General features: G+C 36.4%; 1 protein-coding gene and 1 long non-coding RNA gene across 3 annotated transcripts in view; one reads left to right on the top strand and one right to left on the bottom strand.

Moving 5' to 3' along the window:
* The window catches only part of LOC144316442 (uncharacterized), a 41344-nt gene that overhangs the window by 5760 nt on the left and 13620 nt on the right, over positions 1–21964 (top strand). Inside the window, exon 2 of the long non-coding RNA XR_013382390.1 lies at positions 11948–12059. This is a non-coding gene — a long non-coding RNA (uncharacterized LOC144316442). The remainder of the gene's footprint in view (positions 1–11947; positions 12060–21964) is intronic.
* Positions 1–21964, bottom strand: part of CRB1 (crumbs cell polarity complex component 1) — a 214925-nt gene that overhangs the window by 187582 nt on the left and 5379 nt on the right. The window contains exon 2 of one of the 2 annotated variants that reach the window (XM_077902339.1): positions 19182–19576. In XM_077902339.1, coding sequence (XP_077758465.1) covers positions 19182–19251 — 70 coding nt within the window. In that variant the 5' untranslated portion in view covers positions 19252–19576. Of the gene's footprint in view, positions 1–17073; positions 17209–19181; positions 19577–21964 lie in introns of those variants that run through there. The other variant, XM_077902340.1, reaches the window with a different exon arrangement.

Here is a 21964-nt window from a genome sequence, read left to right as displayed (position 1 = left end):
AAACAAAATCCTAACAAAACACTGAAGATTAATTCTAACGAAAATCTAGTGCTGGGTTAGAAGTCCTAGAAGTACACACAGATCCAAGAAAACTTTATATATATATAAAATATTCTCCTCTAATTCAGAAAATTAAATTAGTAATCATAAAAATTACAATTTATGACTGTGTGGCTCAATCAGTGGAGTGTGTCTGCCTTTGGCTCAGGTCATGATCCCAGGGTGCTAGGATTGAGCCCCATTGTCAGGCTCCTTGACTGGCAGGGAACCTGCTTCTCCCTTTTCCTGCCTCTCTCCCTGCTTGTGCTTCTCTTTCTCTCTCCCTCAAATAAATAAAAAATATTTTTTAAAAATTATAATTTATTGAGAGAGTCTTAATTCTATCTAGATGATTCTCCTCATTATTTAATCAGCTTGTGTCCCCTGGCATGACCTTACTGCAGTGAAAATGGGAGAAGCTTTGTCTCCTGAGTCATGCATCTGTGCCCACTTGTGCACAGAATGTTTTACCACCATGAGCTACTCCTCACTTTGCTCTCAGTCACCACCTCAAGCTTCTGAATTATGATCGCTCAAAAAACTCTTGTTTCCATCACAGTGGCCTTAGCAGAGAGGCAAACCTAAGTCATGCCACATTTATTTATAGCTCAATTTCACCATTATTCGTCATTCCACTTTCCAAGGCTATAAAAGTAATAAAATCTCACAAAGTTTTGGAGACACAGAGAGGCTTTAAAATGCAGTAATACAGATGAGTTAAAAATTGAGAATTTGACATTTTTGTCCCTAGTCCCTTGTACATCCCTGAGAGGAATGTTTCACTGGCTCTTTTTCTCTGGAAGTATCAACATTCTGCCAAGTTCACCCATCTCTTCCTTCACCCTCCATTTTTTCCATGGTTCCCCCCCCCCTTTTTTTTACTCTCTGACCCCCAAATTCATGGCCATTTATTATTAAAAGTAGTTTAGCTATCATTATCTTGCATAGTCTTCTTAGAAGTCCATGCCCTTGGGGCAGATGGAGCTTCTCCTTTTCACTCCCTCCAAACAATTATCCCAACTACCATCTAGTAACTTTCTACTCCAGAGGGACTTCAGTGCGGATGGGAACAATCCTTCACAGTTTAATGACTACCTCACACTTGAGTGGCCTTCATCCCCATCCTATTTCAGCAACCCACTCAAAACCACAGCTTGTCATCGTCCCTCAATCTCTGACAATGAATTTTTAAAGTCTTCTATGATAATCATTAGCTGGCAGCACAATACTATTTGAAGGACAGAATAAGTTTAAATTTTATCAAAAGTGAAAGGATTGTGATAGAGGCCCAGGGAGAACCAGTGCTTTTAGCAATGATCTTTCAAAAAACTATCAATGAGGAAAAGGTTCCAACCAAGCAGTGGATTCCCTTGTTCTCCTTCTAAAACAAGTATAGTATTATAATGAACCCTTGATCTACCAGCTTTTGAAAGACAAATGCAATGTTTGTAAGATTTTTATTTGTTTACTATGGGTCTCAGCATTTACCTACAGGAAAGGAAGGGTGAACAGCTGTTTCTTTGGCCTTTCCCTAGAGTCAGGCATGCCTGAAGGTTTGACCTTTCGTCTTGCAGCAGCAACTCAGGAATGGTTATAAATTACCTATGACGGATACAAGATGAATGAAAGTCCTGTGTACTGGACCAAGCACTTGAAACTCATTGTCAAGTCTGTTTAATGAGTGATTGGGAACTAGTGAAATGGAGCTGCCCTGCAGTGTGGGGGTTATCCTCATAAACCCAAAGAGATTAGACTAAACATTTATATGCATACAATTCAATATAAAAGCTGAAAGGACCTCAGAGCTGAGGGCTTCCCTGATCTGAAGTAGTTTCCAGCCAACTTTGTTCCTTGTGACTACACACACCCAGTGTGCAGAATGATTGGAACATTCAAAGCTGTGCCTAGGGATCATGAGACCACTGCTATGTTGTTGGTACATGTGCCATCATGCTTATCCTGCAAACTTTCTCAAAGATAACCAATCTTAGGGCTTGATGTAGCCTACTGTGAATCTTGAGTTTGACTGTCCAACTGAAGTTAAGACGACAATTCCTGGTAAAGCAGAATGGGTGTCACACATACATTATTTAATCCTCACAATACTCCAGTGCAATTAGAAATAATCATCGTTTCCATTTTGCAGATGAGAAAATATAGAATTTAAGTAAAACAGGTCAAGGTCATACAGCTTATGATTGAAATAAACTATTTCTCATTTCTTACATATTTTCAAAACTGATTTCTCTCTAATAAGCATATATTTTCAGCATCTTAAGAACAGGAAATATTTACTTAATACTTTTGTCTATAAATAGTCCCTCTTAGCAGGAGCTCTGTGACTTATAATTTATTGCTAGAATATCTGTATGATTTTTAAATAAAATTTAGTATAAATATTATATTTTATGATTACTAGAGATTTTTTGTCTGCCTATTTTTTATATCACATATATGTTGTACATGACATATAATTTGCCATTACATATTTTTTTCACTTAAAATTTTGGGGAGACAAAAGTTAACTTTTGAGTAAGTGTTGACATTCTTTCCCCTTTTCCTTGCCCTCTAGAGTAAATTTGGACTTATCTGCTCATCTTCCCTACTCCTCCTCCAATTTCTATAAATTGTTTTATCCTTGTCAGCTTTATCCCTGGGTTTTTATGATGCAAAATTAATATAATGGGGAAAGAGAGAAATGGGATTTGAGAATCCAAGACAGGGGACTTATATAAGAAAGGGTTGAGATTTGTTTCAAAGAGGAAAAACAGGGGGAGAACCTATGAGGGCCTCAAGAGGAAGGATCTTTGGGAAGGCTGAGAAATTGGACCTGGGGAAATGGTGAGAGATGAAAAAAATGGAAAGAAAGTAATTTTTTAAAGTTTTTTTCCTATGCATTTTATTCTGTATTTCTGTGTTTCAAAATATTTAAATTGCTTTAATTTAATTTTGTTTACTGGATTGTGTTTCTATCTTTGAAAGTAACTCCAGATACTAGAGCATAAAGCAACACAATTTATGTTTCAAATACTTTCTTAGTACAAATGTGTCTGATTGATTTCATTAGAGCTATTTCTAGTTTCTCATTATATATACATGTGTTATGGCTACCTTGGCATGTTAATCTTTACCTTATTTCAATTATTATCTTCCTAGAAGAGTTACTGGGTCATTACGTTGAATATTCATATTTAAGACTTTGATCCATAATGTAAAAAAAGTTTTATAGACTTTCTCTCTAGACTTTTTCTGTTCCTATCATGGTAAATAGTCTACAGTATGGGCTCAGTGATTCACAAATGAGAACTCAATTCTTCATCTCCTATTAGGTATCTTCTTTGAACTGTGGAAAGATATCTCTGCCTAATGGACATCCTCCCCTGAATGTCCGCATTATATGTCAAAATAAAAATTTCAACTGTAGGTATTTACCCTGAGTTCTTCCCTGAATTTACTATTTGAGATAATGTCATACTTTTTTAAGATTTAGAAGCTTGGAAATCATCATTCACTATGCCCTCTTTCCCTCTCACTCATTTCTCATCAAATGTTAAGCTGATTTCCCCCTAAATATCTCTTTGCTATGACCACACTGTTTCAGGTCCCAATCATTTTGTGTGAGGCCTCTCTACCTACAGCCTTGCCCTTCCTTAGTACATTGTCACTGTGGCCAAAGCTGAGCATTTAGCACTCCTGTTTAGAGCCCTTCAGTGTCTTCCCATCTTCTTTAGTGGCACTCCCCAATATGTGTGCAGAGAGTAGGTTACAGGAGTGCCAGAGCTGCAGGAGGCACCAATGGCCATCCTTGGATGTCAACAGTCCTGACAGTGTGGACAAGTGTGGTAAACATATATTACCCTTTCTCTGTGGGCCCTGATGTGAAAACATTTGAGCAACTCTGACAAGAAGATAACACTTCATTATAGCGTTTAAAGCCTGTTCCTACATGGACCCCACACACACTCCCTCATCTCACATCACTTCCCCAATGGTCACCAGCCTTTGCCACACTTTGAGAATCAATAATCTCCCAACTCCTATTTCATTAAACTATGGATTAATGTCTTTTCAAGTCTGGTCTGTAAATAACATGCATCAGAATCATGTAGGGCTTGTTTAAAACAACATCAACAACAACAACCAACTGATTTCTGGGGGTCCTACTCAGGATTATAACATTTGGACTTGGAACCCATAAAAATTCACCATTAAATCATGCCTCATGTGTTTATTTTACACATTAAATTGTGTAAAACTTTACACAAGACCTCACTAATATAGTTTACAAAGCATGGTTAATATATTCCATAAAATAGCAAAACCAAATAGAGTCAAATAAGAAAATTCAGTGAAATATTTGCAAGACAAAGAACATGAAAACTACCCTTCATTTAAAAATGAAGATATATTGATGGTAGGGACTATAACTGACCCGAAGAACTAATGAGATCTATCTTTATGACAATCTGTGCTCTAAGCAGTTCCAATATTAGAGTAAAAAAATGCCTCTTAGGGTAAAGGAACATGCCTTAGAGAAACATGCCTGGTAGCATACATGGTCAAGATGATTATTTGGAATTTTTTTAAGCCTATTTATTCCCCAAGTTATGGTTCTTTGAAATTTCTATCATCATTCTCACAACAAATTTCCCTTCAAGGATATACAGCATGTTGATATTTGAACTTATACTTGTAGCGCATGCACTGGTGATGAATGATGCGGAGAACAAAGGTAAAAGAAATGTAGAAAAAATTAAATGTCCTTACAACTTACAGCCCATTGACAAGTAGCCTCAACTCCCCTGCGGGGAGCCTGATGCAGAACTTGATCCCAGGACTCTGGGATCACGCCCTGAACTAAAGGCAGACGCTCAACCACTGAGTCACCCAGGCGTCCCTTGTCCTCCTGTTTTTATAGAGCTACCTTTCTTGCATTAAGGATGGCTCAGGAATTCTTTCTTGACTGTATGCTCTCAGATCCCAACATTTCACATCAATAAATACACAATAAATAATTTTAATTTAATACTTTTCTTTTTCATGACTTAAGCAGTAGCTCATTATTCATAGGTGGAACCAATTTACAGGGTTTATTGATCATCTTCCCCTTGCATCTCCCTCTCTTGATTATGTTTTCTGAAATACAACTGCTAATTATATTTACATTGATGTTTTCCTTCATAAAACCAAAAGTCTGAAGGCAGAACTCTCTAACCATATCTATATAAATGCTATATAATTCTGGGGGACCAAATGTTTTAAATGGTCCAATGCTTAAAAAGTCTTGTGACTACTGGAATCAGTGTTTTTCAAATTCTGAATGTGTGATATGGCTATATTGAAAAGTTCATTGAACAAAAAAAGATTTTATTATTTTTTTTTATTTTAAAGATTTTATTTATTTATTCATGAGACACACAGAGAGAGAGAGAGAGGCAGAGACACAGGCAGAGGGAGAAGCAGGCTCCTGCGGGGAGCCAGATGTGGGACTCGATCCCAGGCCTCCAGAATCACGCCCGGGGCTGAAGGCAGCGCTAAACCGCTGAGCCACCCAGGCTGCCCCAAAAAAAGATTTTAGATATTTGAATGAACTATTTGGTGAATGGTTTTACTTTTTCCTCCCTAAGTCTTAGATTTCTAGGCAAAATGAGAATAATTTCCTTTACTACAAGCTTCGTATTAAATGAGAAAATTATGTAAACTACTCTTTACAATGCCCAACATAGAGAAGACAGGTAACAAACTTTAGTTGTATTTGACATCCAAGGAAAGTATGAGTCATGGATTCCCCTAATTTAAAAATAAATAAGATCCTGGAGATTAGATCCAAACACAAGGAATAGGAGTATAAAAGAGTCTGGCTTATTGGGTTGCTTCTGCTTTTGACACTGAGTCCCTCTTTATGAACACATTTGCATCTCTTCTTGCTCCTCCAAGCCTAGAGAAAGAGCAACTTTGCCTTAGTTCAAGGGTTTGGTTCAAAACCTCAAGGAGCTCCAACAGCTAGTCAGCTAGCTGCTGCAGCGAAGCAGAAAATTAAATAGCACACATATCCTGTTTTCAGTGCTCCATAGAGGGCTGCATAAAGGGAGTCAGGAGGAAAAATAAATTAGATATAATGATGTTAGTTAGGAGAAGAAAATTTCTATTTATTTCTATAATTATTTAAGTTTATGGAGAGAAATATATCTTTAATTATTTTATGATTAGCTTAGGAGAAAATGTAGAGTCAGTAATATAACAGGCAGATTGAAGAGACTTAAGTCTTTAGTCCAGAAAGTATTAATTAAACATGGAGCCCATTACACTGAGGTGGCCCAAATGCCTTAGCAAGCCTGCATCAACAAACCAAGACCTATACCTGTAGCGAGTCAAGGTGAAGAAATCAAAACCTAAGGACAACCAAATCACAAACAGCGGATAAGGCTTCCCTAAATAAAGGCAACAGCTGAAGCATTGGCCAATCAAATAATTGTCTTACTTTGCTTCCACCTGTTCTCTGTAGCAGCCCTTCCCTAGCTCCTATCAGGGTGCTCCCAGCCATTTCTCATTTGGCACTACCTGATTTGAATAGGGTTTTTTTGTTTGTTTGTTTATTTTGCTCAAATACACTTAAAATGTGTAATTTGCCTCAGTTTATATTTTAACAGTAGCTTCTTAGTGCGTTTGATGCAATTTTTAAGCATGGATACCTAAAATGTAAAGCTTTGCTGCTGCTGCTACTTCTTCTTCTCCTCCTCCTGCTCCTCCTTCTCCTCCTCCTCCTCCTCCTCTTCCTCCTCCTCCTCCTCCCTCTTCTTCTTCTTTTTACCAACCCCTGGTAGAGGTTATGTGATATTGTGATATAAATCCTCCTCCACAGTTCCTGGTACATAGCTCCTAAAACTCTTGTAATTTCCTAAGAGCCATTGGAGCATAATTTTTTATAATATTTGGTCTTTTGTCCATATTTGCTGAAATAGTTGCTGAGTGATAAAGGTGAAAGGAGTGTTAATCATAGTGAGCCCTTTAAGCACAACAGCATTTGTTAAATAGTGGACTTTTGGAAAGCCTCAAATAGCCACAGGATGGGGGCTGGTTGTCTGGGTGGACCAACCATGTAATTAGGTGGCTGGAACTTTCAGCCCCATCATCTGATCTCTGGGGAGGGGCAAAAAGCTGGAGGTTGAGTTAATCATCATAGTCAATGACTTAATCAATCATGGCTATGTAATGAAGCTTTGATTAAAAAACCCTAACTGAAGGGGTTTGGAGAGCTTCTGGGTTGGTGAATGCTTGGAGGTTCCTGACAAGGGCACAAAAACTCTGCACCCTTTTCCATCTTCCATGCCTTGTCCTATGCATCTCCTAACTGTTTCAGAGCTGTATCCTTTTTTAATAAGTCTGTAGTCTGGTAAGTAAACTGCTTTTTTTTTCTGAGTTCTGTAAACCACTCTAGCAAATTATCAAGTCTGAGAAAGTGGTTGTGGGAACCTCTAACTTATAGTCAGTCTGTCAGAAGCATGAGTGACAACCTGGGCTTGCAATTGGTATATGAAGTGGGGAAGGTAGGGGTGGGTGGTGTCATAGGTCAGAGCCCTTAACCTGTGGGGTTTGCACTGACTCCAGGTAAACAGTGTCAGAATTGAACTGAATTATAGGGCTCTCAGTTGGTATCCACAAAAAATTGGGAAAACCCACACATTTGGTAGCCAGAAGTATGAAGTATTGGGTGTGAGTGAGTAGAGGGAGAAACAGTTTTCCCTTTCAAGCTTCTAATGATAAATGAAATGAAGATCCAAGGGGCAGCCCCAGTGGCTCAGTGGTTTAGCGCCACCTTTGGCCCAGCTTGTGATCCTGGAGACTCAGGATCGAGTCCCACGTCAGGCTCCCTGCGTGGAGCCTGCTTCTCCCTCTGCCTGGGTCTCTGCCTCTCTCTGTCTCTCACGAGTGAATAAATAAAATCTTAAAAAAAAAAAAAAAGAAATGAAGATCAAGGGGCACCTGGGTGGCTCAGTCAGTTAAGCCTCTCCCTTTGGCTCAGGTCATGATCCCGGAGTTTTGGGATTGAGCCCCACGTTGGGCTCCCTGCACAGTACAGAGCCTACTTCTCCTTCTCCCTCTACCCTTCCCCATCTCCTTCCCCACTCAAGCTCTCTTGTGTGTTCTCTATCTCAAATAAATAAATAAAATCTTGAAAAAAAATGAAGATGAAGAGAAATAGGAATTTCTAATATACAATCTGGATATGCTATTCCCTCGATTTGAGTTGAAATCATCACCAAAGTATAATTTTATTAGAACCAATGATTTCAAAGCAAGTTTGAGTATATTTCCTTTCAGAAAACATTTCTTCATATCACAATACTAGTTTGACCTTCTTGGACTAAATTTTCTCTCTACATCTGGAAAGAATGCCCAGATCAATGCACAAACATCTGGCAATATCTCGAAGTGTGATTATCTCTTGGATGATGTGTGAACAGCCCTTACACATCTGTCTGCTCCACTATCGTATGGATATGCCCAGAGAATACTGGTCTTTTCTATAGTCAATACCCTACTCATATTATCTGCTTAATAAATATTTGTTGAACTGTCATTGTCATTTAAATTTTCATTCATTTTATTATTCATTTTTAATATTCTTGGTTACTTAAATATATTTGTTTAGAAATATCTTCCTGGAACTTGGAAACAAGAGAAAAAATGGAGTAGACTATATTATTTGTTTCAAATATTTCTTGTCTTAATACATCCCTTGTCCAGTGACCTCAGGCTTAGCCATGTGACCCGCTTTGGACAATGAAATGTGAGCCAAAGTAATGTAAGTCACATATAAGCTAAAGATTTAAGAGCCTTTACGTGGTTCTTTTCCCTCTGCCATAAAAACACCATTTTCTGGAAAGGAACCGTCCCTTCCACTTGTGTCCCTGCATGAAGAAGACATAAAGCAGAGTTGCAGTCAAACTGTGCTATGGAAACACAATATAAACCTTTGTTGTTTTAAGCCACTCAAATGTTGAGTTTGTTTATTGTTGCAACATAATGTAGTGAAAGGTAGTTCATACTGGATGAGATTACTAAAAATACCCTTTACTTATAAAACTCTATGTTTCAATTATTTAAAAAAATCATGGGACCATAAAATGTAGATCTCAAAGGAAACTTGGTAATTATATAATCTAATACCCTCATTTTACAAGTGGGAAAATTGGAGACCTTTGAGCTTAAGTGAAGCGTTTACGGACAGTGACTAATGATGAACCAGGGCTTGAATCTGAATGCCCTGACTTTATGTATTTAAAAATTGATGATGAATATAAATAATTGCTCTTCAACTATACTTAGAAGGAAAGATAGCTAAAATTACAGAAAGATAAAAAAAATCACAATAATTCATCTACTTATTGTTGCTAACTCACAGTTGGTTTTTTTCTAATAGTGATACTCAATTTGCGAAAAATTGTTTTCAGTCTCTTTCCTTGTGCTCAAAACTACAAATCTGAGACCAGCTGGACAGACCATTACTTGTTGAATAGAGTTGGTCTCTGCGTGAAGCAGATTGAACTGTCCTGAGATTGAACCATAAACGCAACCTCATTAGCCGCCTGCTCTCACTAATTTGCCTAAAGTAGACTTATTTTAAAGGGTCAAAGAATTTGAATTTAGAGAAAAGAATTATTCATTAGGAATTATCAGGACAATTATGTAAAGAGCCAAAAGACTACAGTGGGATTAATCTAGGTTACAGATGAGCAATTCCTGCCTCTACAGAAATTAGTCGTAAGAGTGAGATAGTAGTTGAAACTGTAAACATTTTTAATTTGGAAAAGTTTTAAAGGTGAAATAGATATTTAGTTATCTAGGAATCATTTTTAAAAAAAAACCCTCCTGATTTGTTGTGTTTGCCAAAATTTCTGTGATGCAATTACTTCCACCATTGCAAGCTAGGGTGGTTTAATAACAGACATGTGAAATTCCTGAGTGTTTACCTTTAGGCTTTTGCGAGCTAGTATGAGGCTTAGAACCTGACAGACCTGAGTTTTAAATCTTAATTTTATCACCTCATAACTGTGTTTTAAATATTTTACATAAGCTATCTTGGCCTTAGCTGTCTTAATTGGCTTCATAATAGCTACCGTGTAGGATCACTGTAAGAATAGCACATAATAAAACTGCTGACACCTCTCCTACTACTTTGCTCTATTTTGCTTAATGCACTCTAGCTATGTTAAACACCTTGCAATGTCTCAAACTCTATAGGCACATTCCTGCCTCGCATTCTTTGTACGTGCTATTTTCTTTGCCAAAATATTTTTCACCCAGATATCCTCACATCTCATCTGCTGTCTCTCACCTTTGCTTTTCTCCAAAGCATTATTGCCAGCTCACAATTACATATTGTGCTTATTTATTTGGTTTTTGTCTTTCTTACCCCATTAAAATATAAACTTTAAGACAGCAGGGATTATGGTCTCTTTGTTGACTACTGCAACCTCAGAGCATAGAACAGCATCAGCCATATGAACTTAGTCAACATTTGTGGAATAAATAAAGCGATTGAATAAAAAACTTTTAATATTTATTAATTATCCTATCTTGAGGCTAGAGACAACTAATCCTAACTTGATTTCCTCTGGATCCAAGAAACTTTATGTTGCAGCCAAAACCATTCAGCTCTACATAGTCATGCCCATTCCCACCACAGTGTCTTTTCTCATTCTGTGTCTCTTACTGTTATTATTGGCTTGAATTCCCTTGAATAAGGGAAAAGCTGGAGAATATATGACAACATACTTAACATACTGCTATAAAACTTTGGAATAGGGATCCCTGGGTGGCACAGCGGTTTGGCGCCTGCCTTTGGCCCAGGGCGTGATCCTGGAGACCCGGGATTGAATCCCACATCGGGCTCCGGGTGCATGGAGCCTGCTTCTCCCTCTGCCTGTGTCTCTGCCTCTCTCTCTCTGTGACTATCATAAATAAATAAAAATTTAAAAAAAAATAAATAAAACTTTGGAATAATCACTGCTTTTTTATTAAATGGGGAAAGAAATTCTAGAAGATTGATTAAGAAGTATTAACAATATCAAGAATGGGATCTAGTGCTAGATGACTGAGTTACTTTCCTTCTTTAATCTCACTGTTATGGCAAAAAAAATCATTAGGGGAAAATAAAGAATGGCATATTAATAAACACAAAAATAATGCATGCATAGTAAAGTAATTTATAATCAAGTGTTTTGAATTGATAATGAAAGTCATAGTAATCCTTTGGCATCCTAACAAATATAATTTCTGAAAGAAAAGCAAGTTAAAGTGATGAACATGTATTTAGGTAGAGAGCTAAGCCATTTGTCCCAAGAAAATATGGAAACCCAATCCTAACTCAATTCTAACCCAATTTATACCCAATTATAATGCCAACTCTCTATATTAATCAGTCTCTAACTTAATTTCATAAGGTAAATCTATGTGGAGAAAATTTCTGAGCACTCAATTCAAACCAGATGGTTGAACATTTAAAGGTGGAGATAGTGTAAAGAAAGCTGAAAAATAGGAGCAAAATGGGAACATACCGTATTGGCCACTTACCATGCTTTAAAAATCCTTTTATAATTCAATTTGCATCTGAAGGTAATTTTACTCAATAAAAGAGGTATTAATCAAACACTTTCATCTTATATCAGCTTTATTCAGAGTAGATATTATTTTTTTCTTTTTCAGAGTAGATATTAAAGTTTGAATTATGTCTCCCAAGAAGATATGTTGAAGTCCTAACTCCTAGTACCTATGATTATGACTTTACTTGTAAATAAGGTCTTTGTAGACATAACCAAGTTAAGGTGATGTTAGAAGAATGGGTCCTAATCCAATGTGACTAATGTCTTTTTTTTTTTTTTATGACTGATGTTCTTATAAGAAGAAGAGATACAGACAATGGGAGAACACCAAGTAATTAGAGATTGAAGTGATGCAACTCCAAACACAGGAATGCCAAGGCCTGAAGACCAACCACCACGATGAGGAAGTGGCAAGTGAGTATTTTATGCAAGAGTTTCAGAGAGAGCATGGCTCTGCTGACACCTTGATTTCAGACTTCTAGCCTCCAGAACTATGGGAGCATAAATTTCTGTTGTTTAAGCTACCCAGAGCTTTACCACAGCTACCTTAGGGAAACTAATGCTGTAGCCAAAAACTAGAAAAAAAAAACCAAGGTAACTTTCAATAGGCAAATTAATAAACAAACTGGTACATCTATACAATAAAATATTATTCAGTGATTTTAAAAAAATGAGTTGGGATGCCTGGGTGGCTCAGTGGTTGAGTGCCTGCCTTTGGCTCAGGGGTCCTGGGATAGAGTCCCACATTGGGCTCCCCATGGGGAGCTCACTTCTCCCTCTGCCTATGTCTCTGCCTCTCTCTTTCTGTGTCTTTCATGGATAAATGGATAAAATCTTTAAGGAAAAAAGAAAAAAAATGAGTCAATTCACAAAAAGACATGGAGGACCTTAAATGAATATTGCAGCTTTGAAAGAAGCTCGTCTGATTTTATGATTCCAATTATATCACATCCTGTAAAAGATAAAACTCTACAGACAATAAAATGATCAGTGATTGCCTACAGATTGGGGCAGGAAAGGGAGTTCAAAAAAAGTAAAGCACAGGGAACTTTGAGAGCAGGAAAACTATTTTGTATATTATAATGTATCATATTGTGAAAACCTACAGAAATTTAGAGCACAATGGGAAAACCTTATTGTATGCAAATTTTAAAAAATCTTTTCAAAAGTCAAGGGATCCCTGAAAGGAATTTGACTGTGACACAACAAGCTAACTGTATTATAAATGTATGAAACAATCACACAGAAGAGGGTGAAGCAAAAGGTGCTGACCTAAGTATCATTGGAAACAAGCAGAGTTTTAAGATTACAAATGTAAATTCACATAAGTGCTGTGTGCAAACTGATAGAGTTATTTTTACAGGATTATGGGTGAAGAATTTGATGCTGCTATAATTTTATATACTTTTTAAACTATAGTGAATTTAAATAAATAAATGGATGGCAGATGATAGAAACCAAATTTCTCACTGTTAGAGTGGGAATTTACAGATAAGCAAGAGGAGGAAGCTAGAACAATCCAACCCATGTGATAATAAAGTTAGAGGCATTAGGACTAACTCCTACTTAGCTTGATATGTCCCGATGTACATATATACCTAATAATATACACACATGTATTTCTATCCTCTGTCAGCTGAGGTGGTCTAAGACAAATGACACCCTAGTCGCAACAAGCATGCCTTACATTTAGGTCTTGGTTTGTTATGCCATTCTCTAGTACGAGGGAACCAGAGCCTGTTGGAATAAGGGCATAGGCTAGGGCTGGGGCAGGAAATAAATAGGTAAGTCTGGAACATCTTATAGAGCCAAAAAGTAAGGTAGTTTTCAAGGAAAAAAAGCACCTCACATTGACACATTGTAAGCTAAAAGAAGACAGGAGCCAACTGAAAGCACTGAGTGGCCAAAGCTGGAACAATTTGAGTAACAAATAAAGTAGTATTAGATTATAGCCTAGAGTATAAAATAAATAACATGAGTCCATGCTGAAATCAATAAATGCTTGAATAAATAAATAAATGGACAAGAAGAATCAAATCTCTCATGCAGAAGAATCCCAAATAATTTATGTAGATATTCTTCCTCCAAGAGGGGGAACATAACTCCCCACTCTTAGGTGTGGGTTGTGTATAGTGACTTCCTTCCTAAATGTAGAATACAGACAAATACCACCTCCCAGGTGGTTGAGGTCCACATCAACAGTCATATATCATGCTGATTGTATGTATCCTTGATATGATGTAATGAGATGATACTTTACCTCTGTGGTCTCCCTCTCAATGGCCAATAACTCCAGTCTTACCATGAGAAGAATAGCAAATAAATTCCAATGCTGGAGGATCCTATAAAATACCTAATTAGTGCTTCTTTTTTTTTTAATTTTTTTAAATTTATTTGATGATAGTCACAGAGAGAGAGAGGCAGAGACATAGGCAGAGGGAGAAGCAGGCTCCATGCAGGGAGCCCGATGTGGGATTCGATCCCGTGACTCCAGGATCACGCCCTGGGCCAAAGGCAGGCACCAAACCACTGCGCCACCCAGGGATCCCCTAATTAGTGCTTCTTAAAATTGTCAAGCTCATCAAAAACAAGGAAGGCCTGAGTTCCTCCACTACCAAGAGGAACCTAAGGATATAGGACAACTAAATGCAATGTGGTATCCTGGATGGGATACCAGAATAGGAAAAAAGATATTTGGAAAAATCAAAGGAAATCTGAAGAAACCATGGACTTTAGTTAATAATATATCAACATTGGGTCATTGCTACAAATCAACCGTAAGATGTAAGATGTTAAGAATAGAGGAAACTATCTGTGTGGGGTATAGTGGACCCCTCTGTACCATCCTCTCAATATTTCTGTGAACCTAAAATTATTCTAAAATAATAAGGTCTGTTATAAAAAAGTTAATGTAAAAATTTTTTAAATCATGCAAAAATGTCATGAAAAGGGAAGGTATTCAATTCTTATAGCAAATGTTATAAAAATTGCCTCATAAATTTGTTTATTTAATAACTGTTTCATGAGTGACTACCCTGAGTTATGTAGTTGCCTCCCACTGGTTTAGGATACATAAGCAAAACCCCCATGGTACCTAGAGTCATGAAGTGTAATCTCATTGGTAAAAAAAAAAAATGAATCAACACCAAATATTGATGCCATGGAAAATAAACATAAAGTGTAATTAATGTTAAGTATAGGTCTCAAAGCTGAACCTGGTATGACCAGAGATGATGTGAATGTGAAAGAATTCTATTTCTATTTTCATTATCTAAATGGAGAAAATTGGGCTTCTCAGGTTTGCTGATAAATCAGCAGTAAACTTTACAAGAGAGCTAAAAAGTGGGGGATCCCTGGGTGGCTCAGCGGTTTGGCGCCGGCCTTTGGCCCAGGGCGCAATCCTGGAGTCCCGGGATTGAGTCCCGCGTCAGGCTCCTGGTGTGGAGCCTGCTTCTCCGTCCTCCTGTTTCTCTGCCTCTCTCTTTCTCTCTCTCTACATCTATCATGAATAAATAAATAAATAAATCTTTTTAAAAAAAATAAAGTAATTAAATAAAATAAAAAATAAAAGAGAGCTAAAAACTGATTTTTCTTGTCCACTTTAATTTCAAAATATGGTATTTTAATACCATTAATGATAATTTGTGAAAATCACCAAAAATGAAAAAAAGAAAAAAGAATGCAGGGCACCTGGGTGGCTCAGTCGGTTAAGCGTCCAACTCTTGATTTAGATTGAGGTCATGATCTCAGGGTCATGAGATTGAACCCATGAGATTGTGCCCAGCATGGAGCCTGTGTAAGATTCTATCTCCCTCTGCCCCTCCCCTTATTCTAAAAGAGAGAGAGAGAGAGAGAGAAAAGAAAGTAATTCTTCTGAAAAGTTTGATTCACCTAAGATAAGTATCAAAATATAAAAGCTAAAATTAATTCTGCTATATTATTTAGGGAACAGTGAGTAATCTTCATGAAGTAGAAACCATTTTGTAATAAGCTGATGAGATAATTATTTTATGAAGAGCAAATGTATCTTTTTCTCTAATAATTATGTAGGCAATTTACAGCATGCTGTTGCAAAGATATTAGCTAATATAGTGAATACCAAACTTTTAAACGTCTCCACACATGTAGAATTTTAAAGAAGAGTGGGTGATTACTCCCTAATGAATAACATCAACCTTCTCGCCTCATTAAGCAAACTCAAGCCTTTCTTGATAATGGCATTAAGATTGGATAAATCATATCATATCTTTATAGATTCTACTTGTTCTTTATACTAGAGACAGATTGAAAAGAAAGTATTCTTTAACTCTATTCAAATTCAGTTACTTAATAATTTCTGAAGATTCTAGAACACTGATAGTACCCCAAAGTCACTGAAATTATTTAAATAATTTTAATAATTGTTTGCCAAACCATGTTTTATGTACATACTATGACCATCCTTTGAAGATGGGTTAAAACAATTACTTTTAGTCTAAATGTGGCATTTACATCGAAAATATTCAGTTTACCTCCAAATGTATAAAACACTAGTAAAATATAGCCCTAAATGACTTTTCTGATTCATGGTTGCTTCATTGTAGTAGTTACTTTAAAACCCTTCACAACAGATTCATATGTCAAGCTTGCATAGAGAGTTATTACAAAGTGCTCTCATTATTTAAACCAGCCCCCAGTAATGAACTATAGGAAAGTCTCACTCCAATAAAATTCTCTCTTAATACATCAAAAGCAAAAATATAATAGCTTTTCCTGAATTATTAAAATTCAGCTGATTCTGTACATAAGAACAAGTTTTACAAATTGTGGAACAGATAAGAAAACAACTGAGACAGTAATAGCAAATTCATTGCAACTCCATGGGAAGGGGAATACCTGCATGCTCAGGAAGCGCAAGTGAATATCACTTCCCGCACTCTGTTCTGATAGTTTTCATGCCCCATGTGCTCATCCGGAAGGAAATAAATAAAAAGTGTAGGACATTGGACAAACAATGTAAACGGCGTGCCCCTGATAGGAGAGCAAGGCACCACTTATTTAAAAAAATATAGTTTGGAGCCAAAGATGGCTCTTATCTCTCAGATCCAAGGGAATGTATTTCAAAATTCAAGAGGAAGAATCATTGATTCATTCAATGAATACTCTCTTAATAGCTAAAATTTTCTACGTACTTATTAAATTCTGAGCAGTGCGTTAAGGCTCATCCACGTTATCATTTCAAGGGAATCACCACACATAAACTAAGAGCATAAAATGCAAAACCGACCACTGGATTCTAGTCCTGGTTCCACTACTCACTAGTAGTATGGCCTTGGGCAAGTAACTAAACTTGTACGTGCCTCAGGTTCTTCAGCTATAAAATGGAATTAATGACATGTTCTACTTGACAGGTAGGTTAAGTATAATGCTTGCAAGGCGTATTGCTTACCTTCTCTCCTAAATAATCCCTTTGAGGAGACAGAGATGTTTGGATTTTACAATTTAAATGATTCCTTACATCATCATGTTCTCAAGAAAGATTTATGGGGTCATGCAGAACTTGTGATCACCTGCATTTGAAATCAAGAGCTAGATCAATTACAGGCTTCTGATCTCCCCAGACATACTAAATATCTGGGGTTGTACTTGAGAGATTGCATCTCCAACAAATGTTTCAGCTCTCTGATGGGCATCAAAGGCTGAGATACACCGATATAGTGACCTGAGTCTTGGTCTCATTCTATAAAATGCCAATGATTATAATAGTATCTATTTGTGGAGAATTAAGTGAAATATAGCATATATTGAATGTTAACACATTCAACACTTATGCTATTAGCTATTATTTTGTTCATTTGACTGGAATATTTTCAAGAGTACTAAGAGGTAAAGGGTAGGAAAGAAGACTAAGGCCAGGTTGTAAAAGTTTTACAGTCAGGTACAAAAAAAACATCTAAAGTATGTTTTAACATGGAAGGCAGTATCATCACATCTTGCCAGCAAGTATATTAAGACAGATAAAAGTTGGCCTGCTTAACAATTAAACTAAATGGAACTTCAAATTTGTTTAAAAAACAAATGATGGAAATAGTGTGCTAAGAGAATAAATCAAATAATTACAACGTACTTAGAGGGTAACAATAAAATCACCTGTTCAGAGATAATTATTTGTATGTAATTATAGGTTCATAATTATGACCCTTAAAAAAAAATGTGTGCCTTAGAAGTTACATAATCATCTCCTTAAAAGCTAACTGCAGCAAATGCTAGATATTTTAACACATATTGCATTGACATGACAAAGTTTTTTGCTCTAAAATGTACTGCAAACTCACTTCACCTTGCATTTTATGCATCTTATTTCTTTTGCTTTCTTTCTTTTCCCATCCGTACATCTCAACATAACACTTCCCTTCTTCACTTCAATTGCATGCGACCCATTTGAAGTTTCAAGGAAGAGAAATAATTATTTAAATAACTATTTTCAACAAACACATCACCAAAAAAAAAAAAACCAAAGTCCCGTGTGTGTGTGTGTGTGTGTCTGTGTGTGTGTTGTGCACATGCACACAAGTGTATATTGCAATCAGGTAAATTTTACTGCTCACTTATTTAAAGTTTGACTTGGGTTTTCGGTAATTGTCTTCCGCTACCTACCTACTAAATCTACTCCTCTCTTTACCCAGCCTCTGCTATAAGCTCAGATGTAAACTAAACAAGTAACAATCTCACTGGCTACAGAAGGTGACCCAGATTAGACAACAGTGCTTGCTAATGCCAAGTCATCTTATTCAATGGCAGCTGCTCTGTGCTTTGCCTTATTGATATTCAGATTCAACAGACACAAATCACACAGCCCCTTTGACAAGCACACACTCTGCCTGTCTTCATTTTAAATGTATTCAGTAGCTACTGTCCTTCATAAACACACAGCTGAGGCCATTCAGTGTCCTTTGATTTTCTACACTGCGATACATCTGACAAGATACCCTAGAAACATCACTTCTGTTTTTATTTGGGGGACTGTAATATCTTCGTTTACAAAACAGAAGCAAACACAATAGAAAGGAAACCCATTTCTCTCTGGTGCTTTGAACTCTTGGAGAAAAATTAAAACTATCCCCTTGATTATGAGAGCAAACATGGTAATATAAAGTTCTTGAAAAGTGAAGATAAACACATAGTATTGGGAATAAAATGCAACATAGCTCATGATGAACTTCCTTTTAAAGGATATCATTGTCAAGTGCCAAGTCTATTGTGTACAATTGTAAACACAACAAAATACCTTCTTTTTTATGTAGCCATTTAAACCCCCTGCTCACCACTACTGAAAAGGCTTAAAAAAGAACATTTTCTATGTCTAGTTAGTGGAAATCATAGAATCAGAATATTATTCACACTGACTTGTTTAACACAGGACACTTGCTTATATCAAATTCTTTGTACTTTTTTTCAAGTGTTGTATTCTGTAGCACATGCAACATTATCAACTATTTGCTAGAAACATTTAAGTCAGAAAAAGTGCCAAAAGTTCGATAAATGGAAAAAGCTTACTTTTTATGTAGGTGAGCAGTGAGAAACTGAGGTAGAAGATGAGAAAGTAGTTCATTTTCATAAGCGCCATGGTCTCATTCAGAGGACTCTGATGTGTTGCCGGTGGTCTCGTCCAAGTCCGCTTGTGACCTTTGTCTGACTCAGAAAGGAGACGGTGCCCCAGAGTCTCTGGATGCCATCCTGCCTCTACCCCTCTTACAGCTACTTCGCTGGAAAATACAGGGACTTAGATTCAAAAAGCAGTTGTGCTTCTAAGCATCTTACATGGGAGGATGGGGTGATTTTTCAAACCTGGTGCAGATTTTTTCATGCTGGACTGGATTCATCCCCGTCTCAGGTCTTTTCTAATAGTTTTCTTCCATTGTTATTGTTTGTGAAGATTGCTTTATACCATTCTAGAATGTAGTTTGATAGATACACAGATGATAGTTAATAGACAGATATAAAAATTATTTTTCTTCCCATTTTTTAAAAATAATGATATCATCCTATGCGTATTTTCATGCAGCTTGCTTTTTTCGCTCAGGAATGTGTCTCAGATATTTTGACACATTATGAAATCTATCTAGCTCACACTTTCTAATGCCACATGGCATCCCATGGTATGGATGTACCATACCATAGTTTATTTTTTTAACATATGTTGTATCATAGCTTATTTATCCTTTTTAGGGAATCAGTATTGTTTCCAACTTTCTTTAAGCAAATAATAATTCAATAGGAATCATTTTACACGCTTGTTTGTCCAAATGCAGAAGAATTTTTAAAAAGAGTTTCTCTAGGGCGAATGCCAAAAAAAAGCAGAAATTTGGGAGTTTATATTGTGTTCAATTTTTAGTTTAATAGATACTTCACAAAATTTCAATTCTTCTCAGCTATGTGTGAAGGAACCTATTCTTTGTACTTTCCTCAACATTTGGTAATATCAAAGAGTAAAAGGTTATCTCTAAATTTCAATGGAGAGAGGAGTGACTATGAAACAAGATTGGCCATTTGTTGATCATTTTTGAAGCTGACTATTGGGCATGATGAGGTTCATCATACTATTTATTCTGCTTTTGTATAACTTTAAAAATTAATAATGAAATGACATTTTCATTTTACATATTTTTCATATTTAGAAAGATTGAGTATCTTTTTGACATTTGTTTTTTTTTTCAGTGATTTGCAATGTATCTTGTTTACTTTTCTGTTAGTTCTGTTTCTCATTTATATAGTCGTAGCATTTCTTTATAAATCTTGGATCTTGATTCTTAGTAAGATGTAAGTATGGAAAATATTTTCTCCCAATATATTTATTGTCCTTTAAGTTGCCTGTAGTTTTTCATTATAAAGTGTTAATTTAAAAATTTACTATCTTTCACACATTTACTTATTTTGTGACCCTTGCTTTTTGTCTTATTGAAGACTCTACAGAAAAGTCATTATATAACTTAATTTGGGGATAATTTCTTATATTTTCAATGTTAAATCTTCCCTTATCTGAATAGTCATACAATATATAATACATTGAGTCACTTATATGTCAGACGCTTTCTAAGGCCTTAGTATGCATTCTCTCATTTAATCTCCATCATAATACTATGAGGTAGGTTCTAATTTTTTCAATTATGAAGATGATAAAAACACAAGCATTCAGTAATTTGTCTCAGGTGTCACAGCCTGAAGGGTGTCACTTTGGAAAGGAAGAGACAAAATAAGAAGGGGAAAAGCCAACAGCCACATTCTAGAGAACACCAATACTCCAGTACTTAATGATACGAGGATAGTAAGTCAGAGGTTGAAGAGGAAGAATAAGGAGAATGTATATAATGGAAGCAAAGAAAAGAAAGAGGATCAGGTTGGAGAGTTATAAGCAATGAAAATGCTGTGGGAAAATTAAGTCTGACAAAGACCAAAAATTGTCAGTTGAATTTGGCAGTAAGGAGATTTATGAGAGAATATCAATGGAATGTTGGCATAGAATTCAAGCTTCAGTCATATTTATGAATGATTTGAGGGTTAGAATGTAGAGACAGTGAATGCAAACTACACTTTCCAAAAAATTAGTTGTGAAGAAAAAAGGGTAGGAGAGACAATGCTAAAAGGAGATATATGGTGGAAATCTTTCTTTTTAACACTGAAATACATGACAGAGAGAGAAGGAACTAGTAAAGTTAAAGATATGAAAAAGATAAGGATACTTAATGGAGCAAGCTTCCTGGGGAGGTGGAAAAAATGGTATTCAAATGAGAGTAAGCCTCAAACAGAAGAAAATAGGATATTAAGTCCTTCAATGAAGAATCATTGAAAATGTCAGCTACCAGGTACAATAACAGCAGGAAGGGAAGGGTCCCACTGAACTGCAGTCTTGTTCATTTGTAATGCTGCTAAAAAAACACACTGGCATGATCTTGCCAGCAGCAAAAGGAATGCCAGTGTATAAGCATAGCTAGCAAACCAAGGGATTACTCCAGAAATAGGGGTTTTCAGGATGGAAGAGTAAGTGACGGAGGGACTTCTAAGTGGTTGTGAGAGACAATGGGTACGAGCTGTGTATTAAGGAAAGTGATTAACTGACCAAAAGAAAATAAGGTCCCATTGGATTAATGGTCTTGATCTGTTAGAGGAACAGATGATATGGGTCTGAGATTGAATTCAGACAGTGGGATATGGAAGTCTCTAAATATAAAAGAGAATGCTGATCAGACTAGATCTAGACTATATTGGAAACAATTGGCGGAAATTACAAGAAAGTAGATTTGAGGTTAGCCTAAGAAAACTGTGGGTTAATAAAGTTTATC

This window comes from Canis aureus, chromosome 6 (genome assembly GCF_053574225.1).
Source record: "Canis aureus isolate CA01 chromosome 6, VMU_Caureus_v.1.0, whole genome shotgun sequence".
NCBI lineage: Eukaryota > Metazoa > Chordata > Mammalia > Carnivora > Canidae > Canis > Canis aureus.
Note: the sequence above shows the minus strand (reverse complement) of the source record. Positions and strands in the feature narration are given on the sequence as shown.